This window comes from Emydura macquarii, unplaced genomic scaffold, assembly GCF_026122565.2.
Source record: "Emydura macquarii macquarii isolate MOO-44397 ecotype Brisbane River unplaced genomic scaffold, CSIRO-AGI_Emac_v2 contig_67, whole genome shotgun sequence".
Lineage (NCBI taxonomy): Eukaryota > Metazoa > Chordata > Testudines > Chelidae > Emydura > Emydura macquarii.
In genome coordinates, this window is record NW_027130204.1 from 2,493,535 (window position 1) to 2,520,094 (window position 26,560).

At 44.7% G+C, this 26,560-nt stretch overlaps 1 protein-coding gene across 2 annotated transcripts in view; it reads right to left on the reverse strand.

Annotated features, from left to right (window-relative positions):
* ZSWIM8 (zinc finger SWIM-type containing 8) overlaps window positions 1-26,560 on the reverse strand; it is a 127,542-nt gene that overhangs the window by 57,487 nt on the left and 43,495 nt on the right. For both annotated transcript variants that reach the window (XM_067537756.1, XM_067537747.1), the window contains 2 exons: window positions 5,937-6,090; window positions 3,000-3,094 (listed from right to left, as the gene is read on the reverse strand). In XM_067537756.1, coding sequence (XP_067393857.1) covers window positions 3,000-3,094; window positions 5,937-6,090 — 249 coding nt within the window. The remainder of the gene's footprint in view (window positions 1-2,999; window positions 3,095-5,936; window positions 6,091-26,560) is intronic.

The window sequence follows — 26,560 nt, forward strand, 5'->3', positions numbered from 1 at the left end:
TATTCTCTTTCTCCATACTATTCACGATTTTATAGACCTCTATCATATTCCCCTCTCAGTTGTCTCTTTTCTAAGCTGAACAGTACCAGTCTTTCTAACCCCTCCTCGCATGGAAGCTGTTGCATATCCCTAATCACTTTTGTTGCCCTTCTCTGAATCTTTTCCAATATTAACTTTTATTTTTTAAACAAGGTGACCAGCACTGCATGCAGTAATCCAAGTGCAGGCGTATTATGGATTTACACACTGGCATTATATTTTCTCTTGCTCTGCACCTCTCTGTTGCCCTTTTATTACTAGAACAAGTTTTGATGGTCAACTCCCCACATTAAATACTTTGTCCTTTTCCATTGTTAGTTTCCCAGGCACTATTGAATTTCAACCAATTTCCTTTTAACTCATTCTGTATTTCTTCAAAGTCCAATAGCTATCGTACTTCTCCTCCTTCAGAGCCCCATCAGCATTTCAATCCTGATATAATATTTGGCTCAATTCCACTGATTAGCTCCAAATTAATCTCTGGTCTGGTTCATAGCCCATATACTGCAAATATAAGGAAGCACTGCCTCCTTCCCTAGAGCTCCTGCTATTGTTATTACAGTCAGTCCGGGACTAGTTGAAATCCTTTAGGAGTGCTGAGCAGTGGCATTTTTACAGGTTGCCTCTATATGCAAAAAAAATTGTGATCTACCTTCCAATTTGTCCACGAGGTCTATAGCAACAGAGGGTCATTAAGGGCTGTTACAATGCCTTTCTGCCTGGCTCCAGGTCTATAAATCTCTTCCAGGCCTGCCCATGCTATTGAATGACTTATCAAGTGTCTCATGGACACTGTGGCATGGATGCAGACTAGCTAACAGATTCAACCCAGACAAATCTGAATTATGCTTACAGGATAGAGGAAACAACCAAAGGAAACGGTGGAAATTACTGATCAGTGGGAGTCATCTTCATCGACCCTGTTTCAATCCACTACTAAAACCCCTGAAGCTGTCCTTGGTTCTGTTAAAACTTCATGCATGTAAGCGATTGTCACATGGATTGCAGTAAGTGAACATTCCCTAGCATCCCGCCAGATGCCTTGGCCATTTTCCCAAATTCCTCTTCCTTGCTGACTCAGGACATCCCACATCCTTTTCCCCTGCTTTGTGGCTCCCTTTCAATAGCTTGTCAGGGTGATGGTCCTCTGCCTCTTAGCCTGTTTATTCCATAACTCATCCAGAGCAGACCATCTGTCAGCAATGGTGAGATTGAACAGCTCCATAAAAATTTCCCTTCCTTGTGGCCACTTTCTCCCATCTTCCTCCTCTATACCACATGCATTCAGCTTCCCCAGTTTCTCAAAATCATCAGTGGATGAGAGCGCCCCTGTAAGTCCTCCCACAGCTTACACTTCATGCCTGAGTAGCCACCTCCTGATTTTGCCCATCTTCCAGAAACAGCAACACTAAGGGGATGTCTACGCTCCAATCAGAGGTATAAATGCAGCACATGTAGTCCTACCCAAGTTAGCTTTGACCCTAGCTAGTTCAAACAACAGTAGCAAGGAAGCCATGGCAGGACAAGTTGTATAAGCCAGTCTGGGACCCAGAGAATGTACTCAAGCACCTAAACCAGTGGTTCCCAACCTGTGGCCCGGGGGCCAAAAGTGGTTCGCAGAGGCTTTCAAAATGACTTGCGGCTCCCCTCCTACTGGCTGCAGAAGGGAGCTGCCACCTAAGGACCCAGGTGGAGAGCATTGCCGTGGGGCTACAAGACCGGTGCAGGCTCCTTGCTGCAGCCAAGGGGATGGGAGATCAGTGCTCCCCTCTCCCTGGCTGTAGCAGGGAGCACAGCAAAGCGCTCTGCCTGGGTCCGTAGGCACTGGGGTCCCTGATGGTGCCGGAAGAAGAGGAGCACTGATCTCCCATCCCCCTGGCTGCAGAAGAGAACCGCTGCCTGGAGACCCAGGTGGAGCGCAAAAGGCTACAGGATGCGTGCGGTTTCCCTGCTGCAGCCAGAGAGATGGGAGATCAGCAAGGAGGCTGCCTCCTCGCTGAACACTTTCCATCTGGCTGCAGTGAGGGGCGGGGGGGGGGGCCCTGGTGGCGGAGACTGTTGGCCCTTCATGGTTGTAAAAATGATATCTGTGGCCCTTGAGCCAAAAAGGTTGGGATCCACTGACCTAGACTATGCTGCCAAGGCTTCACTGCTCATTATTTGAGCTAGCTAGATCAAAAGCAGTTCACGTATGTCTGCATCAACTGTCAATCATCTGACTGTCTTAGCTCTTTCATTTGCCATTCTAATGTACTTATTTCCTATAATTTCTTCCTGTCTAAGATCAGTCAGTGGCCAAGCTAACTTGATATTCCTTCTTGTCTTGACTATAAAGATGAAAGTTGTGGTAATTTTTTCTTAGTAAAAAACACAACAAATAAGAATTTGCCTTACAGTAACAAGCAAAGGAACAAGATGAGTGGAAACAGGGATAAAAACCATTGTCCATAGCCAGGTTTCCTTCCCTCTTGTAGTACAATTACATACATGCAGCCATCACCTGCACACATGGATTCATCGGAACTGCACACTTCATCTCTGCAGTATACTTATTTTACTAGAAGCATGAATTTCATCCTACCATTAAAAAGTCATGTTATATATTGTTATTGTTAAAAGAATTAGAATATCATGGAGACAACTGCACTATATGAAATTTCCCCAAGGGATGCTCAGATCAGATGATGCCTGCTTGTCACACAGTTTTCCACCTGGACAAATGGGGCTCCAAGAAGCAAAGAAAGTGTCCAGAGCTCCAAAGTGAAGGAAGTGCATAGCTCAGCAGTGAGTTTAACCCAGGATGCTTCTGGTTACTGGTCTTCAGCTGTTGCCTTTAGACTAAAAAAGTCCTTGGGGAGAGAAGGCTGGTCTTGAGGCTGTGATCGTTCAATTATTCCTTTGTCTGAGCTATGATCTGAGATTTTAAAATACCTATAGAAGCTCAGATGCAGCATTCTTACCTATCTGCAGAGGGTCTTTGACAGCCCGCATCCGGAACAGCTGCTCCCCTCGCTGGAACTCATCTGCACTGCCATTTGCCAAGCAGGAGTACAACCTAAGAAAAGCAAACAGTTTCCTTTCAAATACAATCTTTATTGGAGAAAAGCAGATCTGCATCCCATTCCCAACCTACGGGAGCACTAAGTGTTGACAGTTTTGAATACATAAGGACAGTTTTAGCCGAGAGACATGAAAGAGCACAAACTGAGATTTGCAGAATTTGTTTAATTGGTTATTTGGGTAGGTGAAGCATAAGAGCTGAGTGACTGCACTAAAGAGCTCTGCCTCCATAGTTCCATAGAGCGAAAATCCGTGTAAGTGACTCTGTGGTCCTGCATGAGAAAGTCACACAGATGCATCATTTAGGAACGGAGTCCAGAGGATGCACCATCAGACCTGGTCATCAATCATCCATAATTGTTCCCTCTATCTTTTGTTTTGACTAGGGATTTGGGGAGGATGGGTAAGAGTATTATTTTTTTAGATGAGGGGATCAAATCTGAAGACAGTATTTTAAGGTTTGGGCCAGTAATTTAATGTTGGACACATTTGAAAAAATATTTGGTTCATAAACTGAATGAATTATTAAAAATTAAGATTTAGATTCAAATTTTAAAATTTTGTTAAATCAAATTCTTCACAAAAGGTCAAGAGCACTTTTCTTCACTTAAAAACTAAATTCATAGCAATTTAAGTTAAAAAGGAAATTTATGAACTACTTTGTTTGTACTGTGCTTTGATCATGTAAAAAGGTACATACATTTTTATGCAAGCTTCACTCAAATCGACTACACAGATTTTATTTTAAATTTCAAAAATTCACCTGAGATGAAGGATGAAAAATTTCATACCTTTCTCAAGAATGGTTCTTCAGGGCTGAGAGATGAAATAGGGATTTAGAATGCAACTCTTTCAAATTTATGGTAGCTGTCGTGTTGCTCTGGCAAAAAAGCCTGGAAGTCTGTAGTTGCAATTACAATATTTTGGGGAGTTAATGACTGTCTCTAATTTTGTTAATATAGTGATCATTACATTTTTTGAACACCGAGGCTGTACAGCATCTTCTTTTTGGGACTTAAATAAGTTTGACTTTCAACAAAACCTTTCTGCCTCACCTTACAAGTGGGGAACATAGTGTCATTTTTATCTTAACACTTTATCCACAAAAATCATTAATCGCTATCTAACTGATCCTCAGAGTACTTAGTGGCATTTCTAGACATTTTACCAGGGATGACATGGAATTTACCAGGGGTGATTTTTACCACACTGGGAAAAACTAGATAGTCCCAGTTTAAGGCATTTTCTATTTTAAAAACTGTTCAGTTAATGAACACCACATTATACTTAGTTTTAGTTACATTATTTATTTAAATAGTGGTTACACAAGGCAGTAGATTCGCAGACCAAATTAGGGTTGTACAAATAAAAAAAATAAAACTGCAGTGGAGCGATACTAATGCACAATTACAATATTGAACATTGGAATGTCTGTAGACATTCTGGCTTGGTATTTTCTCAGGGAAGTTATACATGTCATGACTCATGTTTCAGTTTTCAATATTATATGAACAGAAGTCAAAACAATTCGATTATATGAAAACCACAGTGCAAATCATCAGTCCAGGGCCATGTGGCCACGCTGCATTCTGTAGTGGACAGACACAGCCTGTTCCTCAGTGTAGAACTTGTAGTCAAAGTTTGAAATGATGTGTTCTATGCTTGCTGGACACTGATGCAATTCTTTTCCCCAGTTCAAACAGAGTTTAAGCAGGTATTTACTATGCGCAGTCCTAAACTACTTTTTCCTGGGAAATTGACAATCCTGCATGTTACCATAAAGGCTTTGGCGTTAAACCTTCTTCAGAGACTCAGATTAGTTTTACAGGCCCTTTTTCAGTTCCCAGTGTCACTGGTTCCAAATATGTACCATGAGTACAGATTCCTATACAAGTCTTAAGAGACAGTGACCAAAATGCTTAATGAGATTTGCCATCCTTAGGCAATTATCCTAATTAGGCAAATTATTGGATGGTTTTTACAGTCATCACATACTGAAACTGCCAGATTGTACTCCTACATAGCCCTACTGTACACACCTGGAATGCCTCCTCCTGTAGGGACCTTCCACTGAGTGTGAGGAATGTTTACCCTCATCTAAATCAATGAAAGGGAGCCCCTTTCACAAGGAACTCCTGGGGCACTGATTTATAAGAGTGTTCTGGCTCCGTACTGAATGTGTCGCGCAATTGGAGACATTTATGGGAAATTCCTGAAGAAGAACCTTATAGATAGTCAAAATCCCAAAAATAATCGAAAGCAGAAAGCTTATTGATCATCAATATATTTGAATCCATGAAAGAAATCTGGCCATTTCTCTGGTCCACACCTGTTCTAGCCACACAGGAGTTCAGTACCTCCCCGATTCTGGAATTGCCATGACTAAGGGTACATCTACACAACAAGCAGTGAGTCGCAGAGCCTGGGTCTACACACTTGGGCTCATATTGTAGCACTGAAAATTGCTGTGTTGACATTCAGGCTTGGCCTGGAGCCTGGACTCTGAAGCCATGGAGGGATGGGTTTCAGAGCCCAAGTCACAGTATCTACACAGCTGTTTTTAGCGCAAGTGCAATCCCAAGTCCGAGTCTCACTGCCACAGACCTAGCCTGAAAGAGCTCTACAGGAATTCAAGTCTTTTTCAGAATTTCAGATCTGTTAAATCCTGCCTCTTCAGCAACAGATTCCAACTAGGGGAAACCCACACAAAATATACCTAACATGTAGGCATTAGAATAGTACCGAGAGAACATGGGGCTCCAGTTGGAGCCATGACTCTCCTGTATTGAGCTCAGCTTGTTTTTAAGCACAAATGCAACCAGAACAGAATATATTACCTGATGTCCTCCTCATTCTCCGGGAAGCTCCAGAAGGCGATCCGAAGCTGCAGCTGTTCAGGCACAGGTGGGTAGACTTTCTCTACCACCTCGAATGGAATGTGAAAGGCCACCTGCTTCGCAGACAGTTCCACCAGTGGAATCACCAAACCATCTAACAGGACAAGGAATATTAGATATAGTTACCCATAGGAACAGCAAAACCAATCAGTGGCTGACATTGGAAGTGACAGAAGCTATTCCTCTTATTTCTCTCCTCCAATCAGATTTAGATACAAGTTTTGACAGACAGGGAGTGGCAACAAAAGGCTTTTCTGGAGAGTCACCTGCCAATCCAATATCTGTTTCCAGCCCCATGGCACAGGAGTTGCACACTCTTGTGAACCCACCTGCTTGCCATGTGGAGAGTTCAGTGGCCCGGACATTTTGTCACCTGGGCATGCTGAATCATGCCAGACTTCTCATTTTACTTATCACATATTTCTGTTTGAGCCCAGTGGGGAATATCCTGAAGGTGGTTAGGCTTTTTTCATTCACCAGATGAAAAACTGCATGTTTTCAGTCAGTATAACATAATTAACAGCACAAGCCCCCTCTGCTGGTTCCTGAATTAATTTAATATTCCCAAGGCTGCAGAGACTTTTATACTGGTGGACACACCTGACTAAGGTAGTCATAGCTATAAAGGGATGCAGATTTTTATTTTAGTGTCCAGGGTTCCCACCACAGTTCTTCCATTGCCACACTGAATCTTAATAAAAGGACTAGTTTCTCTCAGACCTAAAAATCCCAATAAGCGAAAATATTCTCTTCCCCTCCATCCCCAAAAGCTTAAAAATAGAGGAAGGTAAAGCTTGTGGCTAAAGCAGAGGCAGGGACCAAGGTTCTAATACCAGTTTTGTCAATCTATGACCTTCGGCTAGTCTTACTTTCCCTGGCTGTAAAATGGATATAGTATTTTTCTTACAGGAGTGCTGGCAAGACTAAATTAAAATCTGTAAAGTACTCATAGTTCCTCACACTCAAGGAGCTGTACAATTGCATGATACAGGTGTTTTATGGTAACCAGAAAGGAGATGCTTTCCAAGGGATTCAATACTCTGCCATCTCATGCTCCCCCTTTCCAGCAAATTGGTAAGGAAAAACTGAGTTATGATATGATTTCACAAAAAATGAGGTGTTTACTCCACACCAAATACCACAGAATTGTAACTGGTACTAAGTGCAGATACACGGACATTAAGTAGACACTATTTAGTGGTGAGGAGGTTACTTTTAGAAGTATCTCTGGGAATATGGTACTAGTGAATCTGTCAAGAGCAGATACATCACCAGCTTCCCAATCCACACCAGCTTCCCTATAGCTCTCCCTCCATCCTCATCTCCTTTGATCTGTAGGAAGGGAATTGGTTATGTAACTGAAGATCCCTCCCTTTCACACATCAGGCACACCAAAACAATTATTAAACTGGACTACACTCTGCAGTCTGCCTTGCTCTATTCATCTCTGATGGTCTGGCTAGGAACAAAGCCTTTTCTTTTTACAAAATGGCTCCTGAGTCGCCAGCCAAAAACTCCTCACAACTGGAGAGCTTGAGGTTTCAGGACCAGACTGTAGACAATGGAGGGATGCATAGGGGAAGAAATTAGATTATCTCCAGTTGTACTAACTGTTCTTTGACATTCGAGTGCCCAGCGGTCCCGAGCAGGATCAGCGCAGGATTGTGCGGGGCACTTCACAAATACATCACATGACAATCCCTGCCTCAAAGAGTATACACTGCTTCTTATGCATGGAAGACTTTCTGAACTCATCACTAAGGCCAATTCACAACGGCTAGCGCTTCTGGTGCAGACAGTGATTGGCTGGCACTTCATAACACACATTATGAACACGCTATTTCCACTGAAGTGCAATCAATGAGGCAGGGATCCTGTAGGAGAAAAGTATTATGAGATCATGTAATTAAAAACTTTATCATAATGCATATTCAGAAGGGGGTTGACCTATAGTTGCCCATGAAACCTTAATTCAGGCATTCCCTAACTTTCGAGTTCTCAGCTTTTAAATTAAATAACTGTATTTTAAGCTATTTCATTTAATATTGTATATATACACATCAGTTTATGATTTTAACCCTCTCATTGCCACCTCTCTTTAGACTGTACGTGCTTCAGTGAAGGGACATAGCGCCTTTGCACACATCTGTACAGCACCCAGCACATCGGAACTTTGATCTTCACTGGGAGTACTTGGTGCCAGGGTACTATAAACATTACATAATTATCCACGAACAGAAGTGCCATATGAAGGGGGCGAGCAGTGCAGTCAGATATATTTTATAGATGTAGACCAGCCCAGACATTTTTTAGCTGGTCAGGGAATCTTATCCCACAGCTACTCAAGATAGCAGAGTTCCAGCCTACTTTGCACTCTTGAAACTGCAACCCAGGGCCCTAAAACCAGAGATATCGGAATTGCTTCATCTCCAAGCTCCCCACTGCTTTGCTGAGACACCCCCCACCCCCACCCCCTCAGACAGCAGCCCTGGTCAGACACTGTTCTCTCCACCCCCCATTCCTTTGTCCAGTGCCTAATTAATACAATTTCAGAAACTCCATGTTTTATGACTCAATCTCCCTAACCAGCTTCTAAATCTCTGCTGGAAGGCAGAATGTAAACCAATCCAGCCACAGCCTCTCCCTCTCTATCAGCCTCCAGGCAAGGTTTCAAAGAAAAACCCAAGCACTGATGTCACCAAGCTCTTTCCCTGACTCTGCCCAGAGACAACCCTCCAGTCAGAACAGTCAGCACTCTCAACTTGAGAGGAGGGGATGAAATGCACGCAGCAAAACAGCCAAGATTTCCCCCAACACAAACAGGCCTGTCAAATTGAGGGATTACATGAACAAAGATGGAAAGAGCACACACAGCTTTCCATCACCTACTTTTCTGATCATCTGATTCCACTGAAACGACTAGTCTGCTAAATGGCATTCCCTTTGAATAGAGGGGCAGTTAATGGAGTCAGTCCTTTATGGACTAGCACTGGTTTTCCAACACCAGAGGGATGTGAAACAGTGACTTTTAATCTGCATTCAAGAGGGAGTCCCTATTTTGTGGTGCATTAATCCCACTGTTAAAGCCAAAAGGTCTGAGCATAACTGAATTATGAAGAAAAGGGGGAGTCCCTTGCTTTACATTTAACAGTGAAGCAAGAGTTTTGGGGGGAGACCAGACCCATTCTCATTTTCACTCAAATGTCTTATACCTTCTGCAACTGTCTGGCCATCAAAACCCCATGACCATTTTATTAGAGAGTCACAATAGTACTTTAAAATCATATATTACTTATACTAGGTAAAAATTCAGGCACAAATTAACTCCTGAAATTACTATAACTAAAATATTTTTTTAAATCATCCCTTTGTCCCTTGAACAACATTGAGTCAGTCTTTCCCATTTGTGTGGGTCTTTCATACAATGCCAGAAGAGAGAAAATGATGTAAAAACTTTGAAGTGTTATTGTAAAACTGCAAAAGCTGGCAAAAGGATTGGGGGCAAGTGAAGTATCTGAAACGACTTTTAATTAGTAGTTTAAAAAAACTTGTTTAGACTGCAAGTTGAAGGCATCTCTCTAGGTGACAAAAACTGAACTGGCAACACTGTCAGGAAGCAGTGAATTACTGCCAGTTATTATGGTGGTTTATGCAGTGTGCATATCTACCACTGGGAGCGGGAATGAGACCACATCCTGGATCCACGAGGCCAGTGCTACACCCCCAGCTTTGGAATAGTCTCTTGGAGGAGCCACTTCACTGCACTCAACGCCCAAGAGACTTCTTCAGGGTCAGCCATTCAGGGCTGACCACTTGTCCTCACCACCTCCTGAGATCAAAGGCTTGTCTAAACTTAAAATGCTAACCAATGTAGTTAAACCTACTTAGTTTTCTCATGTACACTAGGCCTGAACCTCTGGGGCTTCAGCACTCCTGCTTCACACCGTGAGCTCTGTTCAGCGAGTCCAGCTGAGACAGACTCCTGAGAGAGACATGCACACTCTTCAGCAACTGCCTCTCACCCAGGATTTCGAATGACACTTGAACAGTTTTTCAAACAGTTGGGCTTATTACTCAACTGGAACACAGCATAGGAAATCCTTAGGTTAACAGAAAAATGAAGGTTAAAGCACAGACCACTTTGGTAAACTCAGAGTCCCAGCCAAGCTGTAGTGAACTCCATTTGGAGGCTCTGTTTTTCTCAGTCAGACCTTCTTAGGACGAGTCTATACTTAAAAGGCTTCATTGCTGTAACGCTTTAATGAAGATGCTCCAAGCCGACAGTAGAGAGTTTTCCTGTCAGTTTAATCCATCTCCCTGAGAGGCAGCAGCTATGTCAGCAGGAGAAGCTGGGTCCGGTGGCTCCTCCCTTTAAGCTGGAGGAGGGGCCTTTAGCAGTGGCCAGGCGCTTGGCACTCAAATAGTTAACAGGAGAAGCTCTCCCGCTGACATAGCACTGTCTACATGGGGGATAAGGTCCATACCGAGCGACAGTTATACTGATATAGGTCTGTACCGCAGACCAAACCTTAGTTCTTCCAGAGCCAATTTATCCCTCATGTCACACCTTTTGTTCTTGAGCTGGGATCTCTGCTTAGCTTCCCTGCTGAGTGTGTCAAATCCATGAGTCACTGGAGCTTGCAGTGTCTCTCTGGACCCCTTGTTGATCTGGGTCTCTTTCAGCTTGTTCCTTAATGACTCTGTGGCCTGGTCTATACCAGAAAAGTCTGCTTAACTAAATTGCTCAGGGGTGTGACAAACCTACACCTCTGAGTGGTATCATTAAGCCAACCTAACCAGCAGTGTAGACAGCACTAGGTCGATGGAAGAATACTTCCATTAACGTAGCTACCGCCTCTCATGGAGCTGTATACTTACCGACAAAAGAACCCCTCCCATCAACATATGTAGTGTCTACATTTCAAATGTTGACAAGCCCTATTTATTCCATCCAGACAGGGAGGATGGAATCTTCGCCTTCCCTGAGAGCAAACTCAGTCCTTTTTCCACCACTGGGTAGCTATGAAACATACAGGGGAAACTGAGGCACACATATGACTCATAAAATACTACAGAAAATTCTTACTTTATTACAGATCACCAACCCATTTCACAAAGGTCATTGAACAACTATTATATGGTAGCAACTTCGGGTATGTCTGCACTGCAATAAAACACCCATGACTGGCCTGTGTCAGCTGCCTCTGCCTCCCGAGGCTATAAAACTGCAGTGCAGATGCCCGGGCTTGGGAACCTCAACCCTCACAGTGTGCCTAACGCCTGGGCTCTAGACTAAACTCAGATGTCTACAATGCAATTTTATAGCCCCACAGACCAAGCACAAGTCAGCTGACATGGACCAGCCACAGGTGCAGACATACCCATAAATCGCTGCTGAGCTTTAGGAGAATGTAAGTGGGTGACTGACTGAAAGATGCTCTCTCTATTCTAGATCCTGACTCACCAGTCCCCAAAACACTGACACAATCATCCTTCCGCAGAGGGCCAAACAGGATGGCAGAGCCTGATTTCAGAGCTCAAAAAACCCTCAACTGCAGGTCCCCTGGTTTTGAGAAACTGACAAATATGAAGGGCAATCTCAACTTATGTTTTTAATGAGTTTCCAATGCTTTTCCTTGCAAAGATTACTTTAAAAGTTTAAGCCTCTGTAACCCAGTGGCCAGGGCTGAAAGTCTGTCACTGATTTTTCTAATGGTCATGTCTCCTCCCTCAAGTTTATTGTAAGTGAAACTCCTTTGTGTTTGTTTTTTTAACATGTGAATGAGCCAGGCTGCCATGTGATTCTAACATCTCTCTGTCAACCAGACAGATTTACACTCTCGTAGCTGGGAAATCAAACGTCCAGACAAAACTGGACATTGCCTCAGGGTCAACTTCTGACAGCAGGACCCCGACAGTCATCACCACAGAGAGCTGGCACATAAAACCACTCTTTTAACAACCACTCTTATCTTGTCAAAGGATAGAGCATAAGCGCTTCTGACAATTAAATATATCACACTAAGCACAATGCTGGCCTGCATCACCTCCACACTCGATCTCCATGGGGGTACAGCAATAAGGTGACTATGAAGAATTATGGCTGGAATGCTGGTTCACAGAGAGTGTGATGAAACATACAAGATCATGCACGGCTACCAAAAACCTGGAGCATCGGCACTATTGTCAGTTTTCAAAAAAATAATAGCAGTTGCACAAAGCACAACGCTAGCCCATGTGACACTCAAACATCCCCCCCAGGGCAGAAAACTCCCTGGCCGGTATATACTTACAATGTAGGTCAGTGCAATCCGGCTTATGTCAACCACATAAAGTATGCGTCTCCACTGGCATGTCAGTTCCGCCGAACTAAATCGTGGTAAAAAGTGACTTAATAAAACCACCTCCGCAAGTGGCATAGCACTGAAGCCGAATTCCATGGGTCGAATGAGCGTCAGTGTAGGCAGAGCGCAACTTAAAAAGATGTCATTGGCCTCTGGGAGATATCCCATAATGCTCTCTTGTGACCACTCTGGACATTCGCACGCTGCTACACACGGCCACGTGCACAAGAACTCCCTGGCCGCATTTGGGGTAGTGTGTTCAGTTTTGGGCCCCCCACTACAAAAAGGATGTGGACAAGTTGGAGAGAGTCCAGCGGAGGGCAACAAAAATGATTAGGGGGCTGAAGCACAAGACTTATGAGGAGAGGCTGAGGGAACTAGGCTTGTTTAGTCTGCAGAAGAGAAGAATGAGGGGGGATTTGATAGCAGCCTTTAACTACCTGAAAGGGGGTTCCAGGGAGGATGGAGCTAGGCTGTTCTCAGTGATGGCAGATGACAGAACAAGGAGCAATGGTCTCAAGTTGCAGTGGAGGAGGTCTAGGTTGGACATTAGGAAAAAGTTTTTCACTAGGAGGGTGTTGAAGCACTGGAATAGGTTATCTAAGGAGGTGGTGGAATCTCCATCCTTAGAGGTTTTTAAGCTGTGGCTTGACAAAACCCTTGCTGGGCTTATTTAGCTGAGGTTACTCCTGCTTTGAGCAGGGGGTTGCACTAGATGACCTCCTGAGGTCCCTTCCAACTCTATGATTCTATGAAACAGCCCCTCCCGCTGAAGCCCCAGGAAATTTTGAATTTTCATTTCCTGTTTGGTCAGCATGGAGAGAGCTTTGTAGCTGAACTGCTCATGGCGACTGCACACCCCAAACGCACTCCAGCATGGAGTCGACCTAAGGTCTTGGATCTCATCAGCCTGTGGGGCGAAGAGTCTGTTCTGGCTCAGCTCCGAGCCAGCAAAAGAAATTTAGATATCTACAAGAAGGTATCACGTGGTATGGTGGAGAAGGGCCACAACCGGGAAGCGCAGCAGTGCCATGTTAAAATCAAAGAGCTGAATCAGGCATATCAGAAAACTAGGTAGGTGAACAGCCATTCTGGCTCATCGCCGAAGACATGCTGCTTTTATGAGAAGCTGCATGCGATTCTCGGCGGTGACCCCACCACAGTGCCACCACACAGCATTGATACCTCCGAAGAAGCCCAATCCAGCATGAATGAAGAGGACTCTGTGGATGAGGAAGAGGAGAATAGGGAGCAGGAGAGTAGGGTATCCATTATCCCTGAGAACCAGGACCTATTTGTTATCCCAGAGCAGCCCACCCAGACACAGGACAGTGTTACTGACCGACAAGCTGGGGAAGGCAAATCTGGTAAGTGTGTATAGCAAATTGCATTTCTGTGGTTATGTCCCCAGTCCAGCTTCTTATTTTTAGGAAAAAAGGGGTTTGTGTTTTTGTGGGGATGGGCTTCCTGGATGTTGGTACACTTCAGCAGAGGGTTACCCTCTGAACAGACTATTTATGTACATAGGCATGCTCAGAGAATCCTCCATGGATATCTCCAGGAAACTTTCATGTAGGTACTCTGCAATCCTTTCTTCCACCATGGTAGGACCCTTCCCCCACCACTCTATTATTAAATGAGCAGGTGTCATTGCAGAACACAGCATAGCAGCATAAGGGCCAGGCCTGTACCCCGATGCTTGCAGCAAATCTTCCCTTTCTGACTGTGTTACCCTCAGGAGACTGATATTACACATGGTCACCTAGGGAAGATGGCGCAAGTTTACAGTATGTGACCAATATAGTTACTGCGTGTTATTCTCCTGCCATGAATGATGTCCTGGGCCCCACCACAGACAATTCCTAGCCTTGATATTGTTGGCACGTGTATTAGGGGTCCAGGAATGGATGCCCCTATGTTGTATCCAGCGACACTTCATCCACACCCTCCTCCAATCCCTTTTGACCACCTCCTCCCAAACCGGTCTTTGGGATGGTAAAGGGGAGCCCAATGATCCTTCTCCTTGGTTAACTGTGCTACAGAAACTTCCCTATAATGGATGCAAGGGTCCCTTACTTACCATGGCTGGAACGTCACTCCAACCTGTGCAAGAGGTACTGATTGGTATGCGGGTCTGGCTTTGCCTTGTGAATATGAAGGGGAGTTCTTTTTACTTTGTAACATTTATTTTACTCCATGGCATCAGCTAACAATGGCAACTGTGCTTTGCTGACTTACAGTGGACACTTCGGCCTTCACCCCAGCTTCCCAGATTAGAAAGCAAAAAAAACCACCTCAGGATGACATGTTCAACGAACTAATGAACACCTCCATGGCTGCTGACATGGAGCTCAGAACCTGGAGGATGTCATAGTCAGAAAAACTAAACATGGATATGGAAAACAGAAAATCAGCACAGGAGCAGGCATGTGCAATGCACCAGGAGATGTTATATATTATGAGGGATCAGTCTGACATGCTGAGGCTGGTAGAGCTCCAGGAAGAGTAGCGGCAGGACAAACTCCCTTTTCAGTCCCTCCAAAACACTCAACCAACAAGCGCTTTCTTACCACCTCCCACCCCCAAGCATTCTAGGAAGAGGTTGAGCAGGGTGAAGTACGGGCTCCACTCCACGCTGGTGGAGGGGAGCAGAAAGAGGCGATGGCCCCTTTAAGAACTGGGAATGTGTATGCTTTGCATTCTCTGTGGCAAAGTGGTCCGGTGCGAAGATACGGATATGCGTGCCATCTATCGCCCCCCCACAGTTTGGGAACCCCACTGCCGCAAACCCCCTCCACTACATCCTGCACGTTTCCTGAAGTCACTACCCTTCTTAGCAGCAGTCTATTGATGGCCCAGCACACTTGTATCACAGCTGCTCCCACTGTGGATTTACTGACTCCAAATTGATTCCCAACTGACCGGTAGCAGACTGGAGTTGCCAGCTTCCACAGAGCAATGGCCACTCGCTTCTCCACTATCAGAGCAGGTCTCAAGCGAATATTCATGCACTTCAGGGCTGGGGACAGCTCTGCGCAAAGTTCACTGAAAGTAGCTTTTCGCATACGAAAGTTCGGCAGCCACTGATCATCATCCCACACCTTCATAATGATGCGATCCCACCAGTCTGTGCTTATTTCCCTGGACCACAACCAGCACTCCATCAACTGACTATGTTGCGTGACAGCCTGCATACGGGAATTGTTTCACTCTTTGGCTTGTAGCAGGGCGGCTAAAGTAACATCACAATTTTCCACACTGCGACTCCTGTCTCATCCTTGAAATACTGCAGGATAAGTCATGAGGTATTTGCAATGCTCACAATTATAGTGCACAGCTGAGTGGGTTCCATGCCTCTCTGGCAATGGCATGTGCACGGCACAGATGGGTTTGGAAAAATGGCATGAAAAAACATTTGTCTGTTTGTTCTGGACAGGGGGGCACGTTGCATCATGAGAGGACGACAACCTTCCCAAAAAGCACTGTGGGATAGCTACCCATGGTGCGCTGCTTTGATTATCGATTCAAGCGCAGCTGGTGGGGACGTGAACCACTGAGGCAATGCGCGCATGGTGTGATCACACTCCTCCAATTTCTGCAGCTCAGCGGGTGAAGGTCGATTTAAATTAAATCGACTTCATTCCGCAGTATAGACATATCCCCAGAGTAGGGGAAAGTGGGAATGTGGGATCTCCCAGAGCCTTAGAAGGCTCCTCAGTCCCAAATCAGCCATAGAGGGGGACACTGAGGGAGAGAGCTTAAGTGACTTGCCAACACCACACAGGAAGTCTGTGGCAGAGCCAGGTATTGAACAGAGTCCCAGTCCAGTATCTTAATCACAACACCATCATCCTCCAGCTTTCCAGGAGATTCTAGGGACTGCCTTCAGACAAGTAAACCTGGCCTTATCCCTGGCCATCCAGCTCATTTTTTTCCATGACCACTTGATGCACTTACCACTTCCCCACCCTTGAACAGCAGAGTTTCCTTGATTTACACCTATCCCTGGCACAGATCTAACCCTTTCACCATTAGCTGAAACACCAAGACTCTGAAGTACAGAGATATGGGCCAAAATCAGTAGACTCCTCCCAAAAAGTCCCAGTTTAAGTGACTTGCAAAACATCACAGACTACAGAGTCAGAAATAAAGCCATTTTCCTGGCTCCCAGTCCATTGTCTTAACCACAGAACCATTCTTTGTGTTCTTGTGGCTGCCTTCCTCATTTGGCACACAGAAATGTATTTAAGTGCAACTATTGCTAGGCAAATGCATGTGTCTCTCTCACAGTGCTTTGCATAGGTGGGTATGCAACAGAGGCCCCATTGTATAGACAGCATAGCCAAGCATGTAGATTTAGGCTGTTCTTACGACTGTCAGCATAGCTAAGAGCTTGTCTTCATTGCGAAGTTATCTAGAGTGTTGCCCCTAACTCAAGTCCTATCCACAAAAAACACTTTTAAACTGTATGGTGGTGCTTTTAACGTTAGTTGGCTGGCCCATCAGAGGTACAGGATACAGCTCAAATTAGCACAGCTAATTAGCTGCTAAAACAACCATCCTGCAGTGTGGATGCAAGCCAGCTTCACTCAAGCTAGTCTCCCAATGCCTTCCCACAGTAACTCCCGTCCCCCAGATGCCCAGAAAGGATAGACAAGTTCTCCCAAATTCCCTGGGAAAGAATTCATAGAGCAGCTCAGCTTCCTGGCATGTACAGAACCACAGAATATGCCCCCTGATGTCCTACTGCCACACACAAGTAAACATAGCACGGGTGTTATTCCTCAACATGGCCGCTCTCCTTCAAAAAGAGGCTAACTAGAGAGGAGCAACTCAGTGTGGATAACTCAAGTTAACTCTGCAGTGAAAACTGTCACAGCTCAGGGCAACTGCACTATGTTCCCCTTCAGTGGTCAAGCAAGGGTGCTCCGCAATTGTTGACTTTTTCGGTGAAGACCCATGTCTCCCTCTCTTCTGATGGGGGGGATTTCCAGGCTGCACAGTTCCCTGAGAGTAGCATAGTCTCTGCAGACAGGTTGCCAAAGGACACAATTTGCTGTCTTTTCAGAGGTGGTTAGCAGGTGTAATTCCTATTGTTAAGAGGTACCACACAGCACTTCCTGTGCAAATCTACTGTATTCTTAAGGTAAAAAGCATTACAGAGAAAAAACATAATAAAAACAATAGAAGAACCTACACACATGCCAAAAAGCTTATCAGAGTTCACCCAACATAGATTCTAGCAGGTGCAGACCTTCAGCTTGCCACACAATGCAGGGATTCCTTGTGGTTACCAGTTCATCGCCACTTCAGCTCAGAACAAGCATACACTCTAATGAGAACTCAGTAGACCCAGTCCCTCCAACCCTTCCCAAAGCCTGCATGGACAAGGGGACCTGTCAGTTTGCTGGATCAGGAAGAAGGTCATGAATCAATTTAAAATGACACTCTTTATCCAAAAGCCCTTTCATTGGCTGTTGGACCCTAGAAAATCCAGTCTGAACTAGTATATGCACACCTCACCAGGGGGTAGCTTCAAAGGGCTAATAACAGAGGAAGACATTAGCATGCCCCTCCTTACTAGAGAAGGCACGCAGTGCCCTAACACCACATACACAATGGCATTTTTAATACAATGTACCCAAAGGTATTAACCTTAATTCAATAAAGTTTAACTTAATTCCACAAGGTATGCTCAGAATATTACAGGATATTGTCAATCTGCCACAAAAACATTCCTCAAGTAGATGAAAACAACCTACATACTACTCCTGCGTCTGCTAGAAGCAACTTTTGGCTCATTACCTGACAATTTTAATGCTTATTTGACTTTTTGGGTATATCCAGCACAGTGATTCTCAACCTGTGACCCAATTAGCACACAGCTGCAGCTCAGCTGTGTACTAAAAAAATTCAAAGTTTGCCATGCTGATTGCCTCATTCCCGGATCCCCGCAGGGGGAGGGCCAGCTGAGGGGGAGACGCGCCACAGAGCCCTGCTGGAGCGCTCCCTGCCAGCAGGGAAGGTGCTCAGCCGACAGCCTGCTGCTTCCTCCCTCCCCGTGTTGTAGGGACACAATTTGTTTGCCAGATGTCCAGTTTTTGACTGGAAAGTCCAGTTAAAAAGGGAACCTGGCAGTGCTGACTGGACACTAAAAGTCTGGTTACCATGGGCGGGGGAGGCACAGAGTCATCAACTCACACCAGCTGCGGGCATAGTTTTGCCCCCATACCCCTGATATCTGCAAGTGCCGAGTAGGGCTTGCCCTGCTCAGCCTGTTGGAGGATGTGGGTGTGGGAGGGAGGGCTCTGTCCTTCCCATCCTCTGTGTTGGCTCACTCTGCCCCTTTTCCCTGGTGGAGGCTGGCAGCTCCGGGACACTGCCTCCTGAGTGCTAGTGTCCGTCTTCGTCCTCTTCTACGTGTGCTGGGTCCTGTTGCTGTACAACGATGAATGCCTGTGGGGGAGGGAGGTCAGGGCAAGAGGGTGAGGTGGGGGAAGAAGCAGTGGGGAAGGACGGGACGGGATAGTGCAGGGGGAAGAGAAGGGGATGGGGGAATGGGGCAGGGGGAAAGGGACAGGGTAGAGGACAGTGTGGAGAGGAAAGGAGATGGGACGGGGGAAGAGAAAAGGATAGGGGATGAGAGAGTGGGATGGAATGGTGGATAGTGGGGAGACAAATGGAGATGGGGTATGGGGGAGAGACAAGGGGAGAGATGGGGAATGGGCCGGGGCAGTGGAAAGTGGGGACAGGAAGGGGATGACAGAGTGCCGCCGCCAGGTGGAGCAGTCTCTTCACTTCTGGGCATCCATGCCAGAGGTGTCAGGAGAAATGGGGAGAGGGGTATGTGCCCACCCACTAGCCACAACTATGTGTTACCTCTGGGGGGGGGAGGGGAGGGGAGCAGGCTACAGGCTGCAGTGAGCCATGGGCTGCCTGCAGCAGACAGCGACCACCTGCCCAGCCCCTGGTGGCCACATCTGGACCCAGAGCTCACAGCCAGAGCAGGAGGTTGCCCCGTAAGTCCTGTCTCGGGGGGAGAGCTGGTGCGGGTGGAAATCTGTCTCACGGGTGACTTCCCAACCAAGGCCCCCCATGGCTCGGTGGCTGGGATCACCCTTGCCCCTGACTGTCTGGGAGCAGGCATGGAGGGACATGTGCCCGACTAGACAGCCACAGCAGGCAGAGTGGTACAGATATTGCATGGATACAGCCCCAATAACTTACAGAGAGCTGCATATGTGGCCCAGCATGGTAACTAGGTAAATGAGAACCACTGATCTAGAGGATGCAAAACACTTGTTTTAAAAAGAAATTTAAAGCTGCAAACTGAACTCCATTGGCAGAAAAGCAAGATCCATCTTGCAGAACCATAATCATAGAACCACAGGGTTAAAAGGGACCACAAGGGTCACCTGGTAAATGCTCCTCTGCAGTAAGGGTCTGAAAAGGGGTTCTTCAGATTCACCCCATAGTCCTCTTCCACTTCAGCTCAGACACTCTGCAGAGGAGTTACTGAACTGTTTGCTAGACAGCTGTAGCATATTCGGGTTTTATTCCCAGCTCAGAGAGAGGAATATGGTCTCGCGATTAAAGCAGTGGATACTATCAGCAAAGCCGACCGCTGTGAAAGGCAGTGTGCAACTGAGTAAATGAGACTTGGTTCTGTCTTATTAGAAACTTGGGCTCTAGTTCCAGCTCTACCTGAATCAGTCTTGGGCAGTCTCTCTCTTCTCTGACCTACAAAATGCTGGAAGGAATGAGAGCTGCCACTCCCCAAGAAACCATGGACAGGAACAAGGGTTGTGACATGAACAGAAATAGAAGCAGTCAGTGGAAGAGCAGATAAACGCATAACAGGTGTCCTGACCCCCAGCCCAGTGCTCCTTTCCGGGGGTTATGGGGCATTTTGTGAGGAAAGGTATCTTTCTCTCTGTCACAAGCCCAATATAGCTCGCATCAGTTTGAGGACCCACTCCACAGAGCCAAAACATATCCTAATTTTTCAATATGTTAATTTTGAAGCTTGATCACTGCATCAGACATTACATGTCAACCAGGGAATTCGAATGATACACATTTGTGTGGATTCTCTCCCTCTCCCCATTTGTCTTCTATTATAAGAAAGAAGAATTTTAAAACCCAGGCATATTTGAAGGGGACTGTATCTCAGGAAGTCCAGATTATCAAGGCCAATCTTGTATATGGTGATAAAACTCCTGGCCACTGAGACCATTTTATATATGTGTAAGATGGATGGGGGGACAACATTGAAAAAAATGTTTTGCAGACTCACCAAAAAATATTAAGGCCACCCCTCCCACTCATAACTCTCAGCTATACTCCTTAAAAATACACAAAAACCACCAATGCTGTTTAATACAAGATGTCCTCTCACTTGTCAGCTGGGGCCAAAGCATGCTATTTTCACACCTCTTCTAATGCCTATCAGCTGAGCAAAAGCCTGTGCAGGAAGGAGTTAAAGATGGTGCTGCATCTGAATCCCAGGGAGTAGACAATAAAGCAGGGGAACTGGAATTACGCATGAAAAAGTAGGATACCATAGCAATTTGGAATGAATCAGAGCACTGGAATGGACCACTGGATAGATAAACAAACACTGTAGAGAAGGGCTGGGAAGGGAACTGAAGGAGTGGGTGAATTAGGGCGAGATCAGGAGACCAACACAGACTAGATATTCCGGATAAAGGTAAGGGAGACATGTAATCAAGCACACATTACAGAAATTCAGTAAGATCTAATGAGGAGAAAGAGAAAACAAGACATCGTCAAGAAGTGAAATGGATGATAAAAATCCAATCATTAGTTCATTTATTCTCCAAAAAAGCCTGTTGGCTGTCTAAAAGTATCAAATGAAGCAATTTTTAAAAAAATTTTGTGAGGGAATTTCTGTAATCAAAAGGTAGATAGGAGACTCCCAAAGTAAAGAGGAAATTACAACAGATCTAGATGGAGAAAACACAAATCTTTCATTGTTAGAATATTAGGTAGGGGTAACACTATGGAGCCATCCATCGTTCTAAAATGATCTATTTTTCTTAATTAAAAAAGTTTTGGGAAACATGTCTGGAGAAGGAGGGATTGAGAAAGGCTGGAGACTAAGAAACGGCACTTTGAGCCCTAAATGAAAACCCACTCCAAAATCTACAACCAATAAAGAGTGACTAATATTATCTAGAATTAAAAATTAGTATTTATACTCAATTAGATAAGAGAAGCAATCAATAGAACAGAGAGAAAAACGAGGCCAAATATGTAGTGACATGCTAAAGAAATGGAGAGAAATAAGAACTACCTCTGGGAAAAAGAAGACAGAAAACAGGAGCCCTGCTAATAAAAAAAAAAAGGAAACAATAACCAGCAACTGAACTATTTAAATACTGCTCAGTATGTAGTAAGGACAAGGTCAACAAAGCAGATTGCAGCTCTGGTTCAAGAAACAAGCAAAGAAATGAAGGAAAGAATCAATAAAGATTTTTGTTTGTTTAATGGAAAACTGACAAATTTGCAGGAGAGTGAGACATGCATATCACAGACAGGAATATTCAGTCTCTAAAGCAGAACCTCTTGCAATAATTGTTGATACATTTTGGAAACAGGCAAGGTGCCACAGGACTGAAGAAAGGATATGCTTGTTAAGTCATGAAAATAGTAAGGACAATGACGTAGATAAAAAGTTACCTATGAAACAGTCTCAGACTCAGGTCAGAAGGGACCAATATGATCATCTAATCTGACCTCCTGCACAAGGCAGACCACAGAACCTCACCCACCCACCCCTGTAATAGACCCCTGACCTATGACTGAGTTATTAAAGTCCTCAAATCATGGCTTAAAAGACTTTAAGATACAGAGAATCCACCAGCAAGTGAACTGTGCCCCATGCTAGCGAGGAAGGCAAAAACCCCCCAGAGCCTTTGGCAATCAGCTCCGGGGGGAAATTCTTTCCCGACCCCAAATATGGCGATCAGTTTAACCCTGAGCAAGACTCACCAGACAGACACCCAAGAAAGAATTCTCTATAACAACTCAGAATCCATCCCATCTAACATCCCTTCACAGGCCATTGGTATATCTACCACCAGTAGTCAAAGATAAGTCAATGCCGAATTAGGCTGTCCCATTATACCATACCCTCCATAAATTTATCAAGCTCCGTTCTGAAGCCAGCTAGGTTTTTTTGTCCCCACTGCACCCCTTGGAAGGCTAGTCCAGAACTTCACTCCTCTGATGGTTAGAAACCTGCGTCTAATTTCAAGTCTAAACTTCCTGATGGCCAGTTTATATCCATTAGTTCGTGTGTCCACATTCGGGCTGAACTTAAATAATTCCTCTCCCTCCCTGGTATTTATCCTTCTGATGTATTTATGGAGAGCAATCATATCTTCCCTCAACCTTCTTTTGGTTAAGCTAAACAAGCCAAGCTCTTTGAGTCTCCTCTCATAAGGCAGGTTTTCCATTCCTCAGGTCATCCTAGTAGCCCTTCTCTGCACCTGTTCCAGTTTGAGTTCATCTTTCTTAAACATGGGGGACCAGAATTGCACACAGTATTCCAGATGAGGTCTTACCAGCGCCTTGTATAACAGCACTAACACCTCCCTATCTCTACTGGAAATATCTCATCTGATGCATCCAAAGAACACAGCTTTTTTCACAGCTACATCACATTGGCGGCTCATAGTCATCCTGTGATTAACCAATATGCCCGGGTTCTTCTCCTCCTCTGTCACTTCCAATTAATGCATCCCCAGCTTATAGCAAAAATTCTTGTGATCAGTCCCTAAATGCATGACCTTGCACTTTCCACTATTAAATTTCATCCTATTTCCATTACTCCAGTTTACAAGATCATCCAGATCTTCCTTTATGATATCCGGACCCTTTTCTGTATTAGCAATACCTCCCAACTTTGTGTCATGCGCAAACTTTATTAGCACATTCCCACTTTTTGTGCCAAGGTCACTAATAAAAAGGTTAAATAAGATCAGTCCCAAGAACAATCCTTGAGGAACTCCACTAGTAACATCCCTTCAGGCTGACAGTTCACTTTTCAATATGACCCATTGTAGTCTCCTCTTTAACCAGCTCCTTATCCACCTTTCAATTTTCATATTAATCCCCATCTTTTCCAATTTAAGTAATAATTCCATATGTGGAACCATATCAAATGCCTTACTGAAATCTAGGTAAATTAGATCCACTGCTTCCCTTTGTCTAAAAAATCTCTTACCTTCTCCAAAAAAGGAGATCAGGTTGGTCTGGCACGATCTGCCTTTTGTAAAGCCATGTTGTATTTTATCTCAATTACTGCTAACCTCAGTGTTACTTTCTCTTTCAAAATTTTTTCCAAGACCTTGCATGCTACTGAGGTCAAATTAACAGGCCTGTAGTTACCCGGATCACTTTTTTTCCCTTTCTTAAAAATAGGAACTATGTTAGCAAATATGGTACAGCCCCTGAGTTTACAGATTCATTAAAAATCCTTGCTAATGGGCTTGCAATTTCATGTGCTAGTTCCTTTAATATTCTTGGACGGAGATTATCTCCCCCTCTCCAATTTAGTCCCATTAAGCTGTTCAAGTTTGGCTTCTACCTCGGATGTGGTAATTTCTACCTCCATATCCCTATTCGCCACCCTACCATTATCCCCAAGCTCATCATTAGCATCATTAAAAACGGAGACAAAATATTTGTTTCGATATTCAGCCATGCCTAGATTATCCTTAACCTCCACTCCATCCTCGGTGCTTAGCGGTCCCACTTCTTCTTTCTTGGTTTTCTTCCTATTTATATGGCTATAGAAGCTTTTACTATAGGTTTTAATTCCCTTTGCAAGGTCCAATTATACTTGGCTTTTGGCCTTTCTCACTATCTCTACATGTTCTGAACTCCAAGAGGTAGCTTTCCTTGCTGATCCCTCGCATCTTCCACTCCTTGCAGGCTTTCTGCTTTCTCTTAATCACTTGTCTGAGATGCTTACTCATCCCGCTTGGTCTACAACTCTTGCCTATGATTTTTTCCTCCTTCCTTGGGATGCAGGCTTCAGATACTTCAAATCAAAGTTGCAGGAACTAATTCCAAACCTCCTCCACCTTTAGAGCCATGAGTTCTTCAGTACAGTCCACTTCCCCAACTAACTCCCTTAATTTTTTTAAGTTAGCCCTTTTGAAGTCAAAAACCCTCATTACAGATCTATTTTTGTTTATCCTTCTATTTAGTTTGAACTGAATTAGCTCATGGTCGTTCGAACCAAGGTTGTCCCCTACAACCAGTTCTTCTGTGAGGTCCTCACTACTTACCAATTCCAAATCTAAAATGGCATCCCCTCTTGGTGGTTCAGTAACTATTTGGTGAAGGAATCCGTCAACTACCATATCCAGGAAAATCTGGGCCCTATTATTACTACTAGCACTGTCCTCCAGTCTATATCTGGGAAGTTAAAGTCTCCCATAATCACACAGTTCCCAGTAGTATTTACTTCATTAAAAGCCTTAAAGAGGTTTCTATCTATGTGCAAATCAGATCCTGGTGGTCTGTACCACACCCCAAGCACTATATCCCAGGGGAAACTTAGGTAGTTTTCTTCCCCAATGTGATTTTTACCCAGACTGACTCTGTCTTATCAATTCCATCACTTCTAATTTCTTTACAGTCTACCTCATCATTGATATACAATGCTACTCCACCACCTTTGCCTTTATATCTGTCTTTCATAAACAGCACATACTCTTCAATACTTGTACACCAGTCATGACTAATATTTCACCATGTTTCTGTTATCCCTATAATATCGGGTTTCACTTCTCCTACCAGTAGCTCTAGTTCCTCCATTTTGTTACCCAAGCTTCTCACATTGGTGAACAAACATCTTCATTTTTGCTGTTTGGCTTTACACATGTTCCTTACCTGATTTGGCACAGTCATTCTACTGCCAATGTCGCCTATTAGATTGGTATCTACACTACCCTTCCTCTTTAATGTCCATTCTGCTCCCCACTTCTGTGTCCTTTCTTACTTCATTTTCTCCCTCTCAATGCTAAAATCAGGCATAGAGATTACCTGGGCATCTCCCAATCATCTCCCCCAGTTCCCTAGTTTAAAGCTCTCTTAATCAGTTGTGCCAGCCTCCATCCTAGAAGTGCATTTCCTTCCCTATTCAGGTGAAATCCATCCCAAAAGAGCAGTCCTCTGTCCACGAATGCCTCCCAGTGACCAGACATCCCAAAGCCCTTCTTATAGCACCACTGTCTGAGCCATCCGTTGATCATCAGAATGTTGTCACGCCTTTGTTGTCCTCCTCTAGGGACAGGCAGAATCCCACTGAAGATCAACTGAGCCTCAATTTCCTTAAGAGTCTTCCCCAGCCGGGCATAGTCTCTTTTGATACATTCAAGCGAGAATCTAACTATCATTTGTACCCACATGAAGGGCAATCAGTGGATTTTTTCCTGTTCCTCTTCCGTCTCAGGTCTACATCCTGTACCTTAGCACCTGACAGACAGCACACCCTTCTGTTCTCCGGACCAGCTCTGGTTACAGGCCTGTCTGTTCTTCTCAGCAGGGAGTCTCCAATCACTAGACCTGCCTTTTCCTGGTAACAGTGTGATTCTCTTGCCTATCCCCTGTTCTTTATGTCTGCAAGTCATCTCGTCTACTATTCTCCTTTGCAATCCTCTGCAACCGTTCCTGTATCCATCCTCACTCTTATTTGGTGATATCTCTATTGGCTCATCCACTCTTTGTATAGGACTAGCTGCTCTTCTCTTCTTCCTTGCCCTCTCACCTTCAGCAACCATCTGTTGTGCCCCTTCTTCATTTTCCAACTCCGCAAACCTATTTCTAAGCTCTATTTCTTCTTCATTAGCCTGTCTTTTCCTCTGCTGGGTTCTTGCACTCACATGCTTAAACTGGCCTCTTTCCTCACCCAGCATTCTCCCCTCAGAGTTCATTGGTCCTGCTTCCATCTGCAGGTCTGGGGTTTTCCCTTCAGCCTCCTCATTCCTTTGCTCCATCATCTGCTCAAACCCCATTCTAAACTAAACCAAAGTTTCCACCTGCATCTCCAATCCTCGAATCTTCACTTCCATCAGCTCTATGATGCAACACTTCATACAAATGAAGCTCTTTTGAGGTACCCCCTCTCCAAGATCATATACATCCTGCAGCTTCCACATCCAGTCATCTTCATTGTCTCTTCCA